This window comes from Scyliorhinus canicula, chromosome 10, assembly GCF_902713615.1.
Source record: "Scyliorhinus canicula chromosome 10, sScyCan1.1, whole genome shotgun sequence".
NCBI lineage: Eukaryota > Metazoa > Chordata > Chondrichthyes > Carcharhiniformes > Scyliorhinidae > Scyliorhinus > Scyliorhinus canicula.
The window spans coordinates 124,661,956-124,670,217 of record NC_052155.1 but is presented as its reverse complement, the minus strand read 5'-3'; the positions used below and the strand labels follow the sequence as shown (position 1 = coordinate 124,670,217).

Sequence of the window (8,262 nt, the reverse complement as noted above, 5' to 3'; positions counted from 1 at the left end):
AAATACCATCATAAAATATTTTCTTAAAAAACCCACTTCTGCACCACCAGTCCACTCTGCCTCTAACCTCTGTCTCACAGGTGCGAACGATGAGCTGGGGCTGGAAGTGCGTGAGCCGTAACCGTTCACCTTCACCCGCAATCCCCCACCAACCTATTTGACTGACCCCATGAGAAGAAATTGTCAGCACATATGCAGGGATCACCTGGCTGGACAGGGTCTATTATTTTAAAGACAGAAGTCAGACTTTGCCAGATAACGAGCAGCAGCAAAGCTCATCTTACAGACATTCTCCTCCATCCGTAGACAATTCCTGTTGATACTGTCAACCTAGGGCCAACACCCTGTGGTGATGCTGTATGACTCTTGGAGGAGGGAGTGGAGATACAGAAAATGTCGGCAAGGTGATGATTCCCTTGATCATCCAATGCCACCAGGTTTCATGGTCAACTTGAGTTGGACACCTGTTCCACACTCAAAATGTCCCCCCTCTCTCGGCCTCTTCGAAAGGATGTAGTCTATACTGCAGCCCTCTCCCCGTTACTGACTGGCACCCAGTCTATAATGCGGGGAGCCTCTGTCCTCACCAGTTGTCCCTGCCAACTGGGGTAACAGTGGCTGCCACAGCAGATGTTCGCCCCTGTCCTTCTTCTCACTGTGTGATCTACTCACTGGGTGAGCCTTGTGCTACAGCGGCAGGAGGGTGGCAACTGGTTGTACTGTGAAGTTGTTCATATCGTGCAGTCATTCGTCTCCATGCTAAGAGCCTGTGTGTGGGCAGGTGCTACATATGGGGGTGAACGAGGGATGTGTGTGTTTGCTGGGACCTTAGCTGCTGTGTTACGTGGAGCCTGGGTTCTACACACAGTTTGTGACACGGAACTGGTCAGGTATCCTGGCTGGGGGCAGAATGAATGGGATCAGGCATACGGTGGACAGGCAGGGCTTGGAGACCTCTTGTGATCTCGGGGGTCGGCTAGCTGATAGTGACACTAGTGAGGCTTTTAGTCTGAGAAGAGTTGTGTGCCAGGAAAGATTCAAATGGCTACGGTATATATGTCCTTTGTTTGGAGTGAGCTCTGCTAATTCCCCGATGTGGGCCAGCGATTTAGCATGGTCACGTCCAAAGTCTTGATGATACTGCTGGGATATGAGGGTTTCCAAATGGGCGGGGTGGGTGGATTTCCATATGAAGCCCTCAGAGCATTTGCAAGATACTGTGAGTTGTCAGCAGTTTCAACAGCCAGGAGCCTGTAAGCAGCAGCTAGGGGGTAGGTTTAAATGATTTTATGCAGCAATGGGGGTCTCAGCCAGGGCACTCGAGGGGACACCTCGAGTGCACACTCATGCCACCAAGTCATTCCCTATGCTTCCCTGAGGCCCAGGCAACCCCCTCCCCCCAGCAAACCCAAAATGTTTGCTTACCTCCTTGCTCCCCCTCAACGCCGATGGTGCCTGGATCCCACTTGTAAATGCTTGCACCAATTCACTCCCATATGAATCCTGGTTGAGAGCATCATGGGGAGCTGGAGAATCAGGCTTGCAGCCGTAATCAGATGTAAATGGGTGAAAATCACCGATTTGCATGTTGCTACCAGCGTGGGGCATGCAGCTCACTGATGTCACAACTTCATTCCCTGCCAGATTGGGAAACCCGCTACCAGTATCAGGCAATGGAGAATTCAGCCCCACATCTGTTTTGTTCTCTAAAATTCAGGGTTAAGTATGCGGTATATGCGAACAAACTTGCAAGCTAGGGTCAGACACATCATACTCCAAATTAAATGACAGATGTGACCAAAGAAGATTCTGTGGATTTCTCAACAACCCACCAAGAAGCTTGAATCAACTGGTCTCATTGAAACTCTGGGCTGGATTCTCCGCCCCTCCACGCTACTTTTCTGCCTTGACATATGACTCCAACATGACTTCCTTGCTTTTGTAATGTCACCATCCTCCAACTGCTCTCTTGGATCTCATGGTTTCTTTCAAGCCTGTGTCACTTCAAGTCTGCTCCCCGCAGCTCTTCTTTAACTTGGAATGCTTTTCTCCGCTCCTGTTGTTTATCTGGACTCATTGGGGCATATCTCTGATCCCTGTCTTTATCTCTGCCTGGTATCTTCATCTTGGTTTGGGACCTTCTCCCGGCCCCCCTCCCCATGCCCTGTTCTCTGGGACACCTTCTCTCGAATGGTGTTCCAGTTCAGATCACATGACCTTCAATATCACACCATTTCAAGTATTTTCTTCTTCTCCTTCTGCTCATGTGTGCAGTGTCGGTTCCTGGCCTGAAGACTTGAAAACAATCCAACGGCATGTGTGTGGCCACCTTCCAGCTGGCACATGCACGAGACTCCAGTTCCTGACCTAAAGTGGGTCAAAGACACCAACTCATAATCTCATCTAACCTGCACATCTTTGGACTGTGGGAGGAAACCGGAGCACCCAGAGGGAACCCACGCAAACACGGGGAGAATATGCATACTTAACACAGACGCATTGCAGCTGTTAAGTTGGGTGATTCTGGTAGTGTTGACTTTGGCAGTTGAGCAGTTGGTTTGAAGATTCTTGGTTCTGCAGGTTAGCTAAAAGGAATTGTCCTGCTATCTTTTCGACTGTGGATTGGCCAATTTGTGACTTCCAGCAATCAGACTTTTTTTTTAAACATGCAATCGCGGGGATATCTTAATGAATGTTCTTCAGCTGCGACCGTCATCTCACACACTAGCCCATTAGAACTAGAACAGCAGACTAGCACATAGAGACTAGGGTTGCAGTTGGCTTTTAAAGCTTTTGTGTATTCCAGGAAGGGAAAAACAAACTTGTCTTCCACCCAGAAACTGCTTTCTTGCATCTCACATCATGCCCAGTCTGTGATACAGCTCACAGGAGATTGTTTCTGCTGAGCTGGCAATTAGTTTCCGTTATCTCTGCATCCACAGGCGATTACAGTTGAGTTTTTGCATTGCATCTCTTCCTTTGAAGTGATAATGTCTGAAGTAGGCCGTGACATATTTTTAGGTACAACACTCCCTTTTCTTTGGACTAGTTGGGACCAGCAAGTGGTTACTTTACATCACATGACTCAATGTGTGAATCTCAGAATATGAAGTGAAATCTTGACATGGTGCACAAAATAGAATCCATATCAGAGACGTAATTCTGATAAAAAGTACATTGAAATAGGATTCGCTTGTGCCGGAACAAGCACAATATATTCAGCCATGTGTCTGTTATGTGGTGCAGTCCAGTTGAACAATAGTCCAAAACCATATCTTCCACTCTGACACTTGGAAATAAAACATGAACACAAGGATGAATAGCCAGAACTTTTCAAACGCAGCTGTGAGCAACACAGTTTTGCAATTATTTGCCGCTGACGACAATATTAAGGCCCTTGAAGTCTCATATCTAGTGAGGTAGAGTTGGAAAGTCTTTGAGGAAAGTTGGAAAACTTAAGTTCCACTCCAAGGCCTGAGCACAAAAATCACAACTGACAGTCCAGTGCAGTATTGAGGGAGCACTGCAGTCAGATGGGTTAGATGTCAAACTGAGGCCCCCATCCGCCTGCTTGGATAGATGTAAACGATCCCGTGACTTTACTTAGAAGAGCAGGGAGTTACCCAGTGTTCTGGCCAATATTTATCCTTCAATCAATATCACAGGTATTATCAGATTGTTGTTTGCGGGAGCTTGCTGAGGGCAATTCAGCCACCTACGTTGTACTTGGTTTTCACATGGCAAGGTATTTGGGAAATTCTCAGAACCATATTACTTTAGAAAATATGGAAATATTGTCCTGCAATCTTCAAATAGCTAATATCTAAGCATGTAAAGTAGGCTTTGCTAATTTGATTCTCATGAGAAGAAATATACTAAGTGCGCGATTTAACAGATGTTTCTAAGTGGCATTACAGGTAGGTTCGGCTGGGTGTTTCTCCCCAGTTTAATCACATTTAGTTATTTTTTTTGGGTCCTGGGGGAGTTTCTCTCCGGGCGAGCCCAATTTATTTCATCAATGGGGAGCTGAACTCACTGACCAGACCAGCTTCTCAGAGATCGTGCCACCATTTTGAAAGGGTGCCCCGATTTCTAAGTGAGCTGGAGGGCCCCCTCGGTAGCACCAGGGTGCCACCCTGCCCTGTCCCTAACTACCCAGGGGGCTCCTATTGCCCAGGAGACCCCCAGGTGGCGTTAAATGTGGACCAGTACTAACTGGCACCCAGCTGGGGTGGTCTTGGGGAGGCCGATAGATGCCAGGAGCCAGTTAGTTCTGGTGTCAGCACAGTTAAGTGTGTCCTTAAACCCACTTAACCGTACGAGATAAGTCCTGCTCATTGTTGGCGAGATCCACATCTCTCAAGGCTTGACGGTCATCGGGAATCCCGGGAGTGCCCTCTCCCGGCATTTGCCGGGCACATAAGAACTAGGAGCAGGAGTAGGCCATCTGGCCCCTCGAGCCTGCTCCGCCATTCAATTAGATCATGGCTGATCTTTTGTGGACTCAGCTCCACTTTCCGGCCCGAACACCATAACCCTTAATCCCTTTATTCTTCAAAAAACTATCTATCTTTACCTTAAAAACATGTAATGAAGGAGCCTCAACTGCTTCACTGGGCAAGGAATTCCATAGATTCACAACCCTTTGGGTGAAGAAGTTCCTCCTAAACTCAGTCCTAAATCTACTTCCCCTTATTTTGAGGCTATGTCCCCTAGTTCTGCTGTCACCCGCCAGTGGAAACAACCTGCCCGCATCTATCCTATCTATTCCCTTCATAATTTTAAATGTTTCTATAAGATCCCCCCTCATCCTTCTAAATTCCAACGAGTACAGTCCCAGTCTACTCAACCTCTCCTCATAATCCAACCCCTTCAGCTCTGGGATTAACCTAGTGAATCTCCTCTGCACATCCCACTCACCAGCAGGTAGATCGCGCCCCAAAGTCTAAAAAATTTTAATATTTGATTTTTTTTAAAACAGCTTCTATCTCTCAATTTTTAAAAATATCTGAAGATGAATCACTTCACTGCAGATACCTTACTGTTGCGTTAGTTTTATTTTAGATTCATTGATATAATCACAAAAGGGTGAGAAGTGCTGTATCTATAAAACCTCAGATACTTTCCACCAGTTTCCTTACTCAAAAGTTTTACCTAGGCTGTCTTTTATAAAGAGAACAAACCACAAACACAAGTTCACATTCAACAATATTTATTTAACACAATTAACCCACAAAATACTAGCGGTACCAAGATCAGTGTATACTACCCGCAAAGATGGCTTAGTGGGGTTATGGGTCTGATTGCTGGCGTTCCTCTGGTCCGTCTTCACAAAGTAGGTTCTCGTTGGCAGTCTCTTCCTTCCTTCTGGTCCGGTCTTCACTTCTCTGGTCTGGTCAAGGTCAACCCCCACGCCAAGTCTTTGCTGGCAAGTGGCCGGAGTGCCTATTTTTATCCCCTTTTGGCTTTGCCTCCTTTTCCCACTTCCTGTGGCCTTTTGCCGATGGGGTATTGAAAGCAGTTTTTAAGTGTCCAATGATTCGATTAATGCCCAATTGACAGGTCACCTGGTGTTTATTTGAAAGTAGGTGTCCATCTCCAGTGGCCGTGTTCACACGTACACCTTTGCCAAATAAGATGGCGGCGGGAATCTAGGTGCCCGAGAGCCTGGCCTGGACTGGGTCTGCAACAATAGGCCGCTCTCATCAATCAGATTGATTATCTCTTGATGTCCGATTGACAGGGCAGGTCCGGACATGTCTTGGCAGCTCTAGTGTATTTGAACTTGGCCAGTCCGAATTCTCATGAGGCTGTGCTGGAGTGGCTGTGGTTTGTTTTAAAGTGCCCAATTCTAATCAGGCCTAAACCTGGTATGTCACCACAGAAGTCAAACTTATTAATAAAAAGTACTAATTCGTAAATTAATACAACATTCTTACATAGACAGAACTTTATTTAGTGGTTAATACAAGAACAATAAATTATTATACATAATCAAGTATTTTGATAGTAACTGGGACGCTGCAATTCTCCATATTACTGGCGAATGAATCCTTTTTTTGGTCATATCTCAGAAAGAAACAACTTTTAGAATGATGGCTGAGAATCTAGCTGAATGAACTGAAAAGGTGTTTTAACATATCGATCAGTTCCACGTCTGCAAGTATGCTACTTGCTATTTTTATACTGGCCAAACACCATTCAGTACTTGACCGGGTTTCAATTGCAAGCAGGCACATGAAAACATAACAGGAATGTTCAATTTAAGGTTAGTGGCTTTTCTTTGATGCCATTTCTTGGGCCTGAGGGTCCTTTGCAAAGCATCTCTCAGTGAAAAACGACAGCATCTCCCTGGTTGTCAAGTTTGCTGCTTTCATTACCAATTTTTCTCCATCATCTGCAGAGGAAGAAAACATTTTTTTAAGTTAAAGGTTACAATAACTATACTTCCAAATAAACAAGCCAAACTGGATCACTCTTTAACGAAAACTGGGCATTCACGCAATTTACATAATTAAATGCAATCTTGGAGTTTCAGTTTCACAAGTATGCCAAACTGTGATTATTTTCGCCAATATTCTTTCATAAAAACTGAGCATTTGCACAACTTGCTACATTAAGTGCAATCTTTGAGTTTCATTTCCACAATATGCTTTACACCTATGGGAAAAAGGAAATAATTTTATACATCAACAAAATACAACTTTTGAAATTATGCATGCTGAAAAGTGGAACACAAAATGTATGAATACAGATCTGCTTTAAACTGCACACACAAGCAAGAGAAAATAGATTTTAAGGAAATCCAATTTCCTTTTCCTCTGAAATTCCATGGTTTTGTACCAAGATGATACGGCTTCCTTTAAGTAATTTGCTTTTCTATAACAGATGGCATAGCAGGATGCATGACAAGCTAAAATGTAAAGTCACCTTAGTCTGCTTTCCCCTTTTTAAAAATGTTTTTTTTTAATGTTTTTATTCTCCATTTTCACATTTTCTGTCAAAATTTACACTCCACCCACAAACAGTAAACGGTAACAAATACAAAATCAATCCCCTCAACAATAACAACGATCCCATCCTCCCACCACCCCAAACAACAGCCCACCTGTCAATATATGCATCCAATAAACCAAACCCCTCCCACGGTGGAAACAAAAAACAAAGGAGAAAAAGAAAAAGGGAGTCCGGGACCGCCCATAGTCACCATAGAGCCCACCCCCCGCCACACCCAACGCCGTCCAACCTCTGAAAGAGTGCCGTACATGATACCCAAGAGTTGTAAACCCCCACCCCAACTCCTCCCGTCCATTGCCTCTTGTAAAAACTCCTTCCCCCGCCCAGGTCCCTTGCTCGGCCCTAGGAAAGCCCAGAAATCCCCTTTTAGCACACAAACCCCGCATATCCACCTACACCCCAAAGAGCCCTCACTTCGAGTGAAAATCCCATCACTTCCCTTGTCCAAATATATACAACATCGGCTCCTTTAGCCCATACACCCTGCCACAGTCCTTCTGCCTTCGCAAACTCCTCCGCTACTTCCACCGTTCCAAAATAAAAGTCCTTGAGCTTGTAAGTCACCTTCAGCTTCGCTGGATATACAATGCCGAACTGCACCGTGCTAATGTACACTCGGTTGAAAGTAGCCCGCCTCCTCACCAGCTCCACCGTAAAGTCCTGGTATACACGCATAGCAACTCCAGCCCATTGCATCACCCGCTTCTGCATGGCCCAGCACAGGACCTTCTCCTTCACACTGTACCTACGGATGCACAGTCCCTTGGCGGCTCAGTCGCCTTTGGTACAGGCCTCCAAGAACCGATGAGCCCGATCCAGTTCATATCGGGAGCAATCCTCCCCCAATAGTTTCGCCAGCACCGCAGCAAAATACTCAGTCGGCCTCGGCCCTTCAACTCCTTCGGGCAGCCCCACAATCCTCAAATTCTGTCACCTGGATCTGTTTTCCAGGTCTTCCATTTTTCCTCGCAGATCCTTGTGAATCTCCATCACCTTCTGCATCTCCTTCCCCATCGAGGTAAGCAGATCACCGTGCTGCAATAATGTCTCTTCCACTTCCTTCAGCACCTCCCCTTGCTTCCGCACCTCCGCCACTGCGCCCGCCGTCGTCACCGGGGAAATCGCCTCCTTCACCAGCACACTCAAAACCTCCCTCATCTGCTTCCTCGTTGTCTCCATGCATTTTGTAAACTGCCTTTCGAATTCCGCAGCCATCACCTTAGTTATTTCTTCAGCCGTAAGCAT

The 8,262-nt window shown here is 45.9% G+C and overlaps 1 protein-coding gene across 1 annotated transcript in view; it reads right to left on the bottom strand.

Annotated features, from left to right (window-relative positions):
* Positions 1-5,195: 5,195 nt before the first annotated feature.
* Positions 5,196-8,262, bottom strand: part of mrpl53 (mitochondrial ribosomal protein L53) — a 38,702-nt gene continuing 35,635 nt past the window's right edge. Inside the window, exon 3 of the mRNA XM_038809690.1 lies at positions 5,196-6,397. Coding sequence (XP_038665618.1) covers positions 6,270-6,397 — 128 coding nt within the window. The 3' untranslated portion in view covers positions 5,196-6,269. The remainder of the gene's footprint in view (positions 6,398-8,262) is intronic.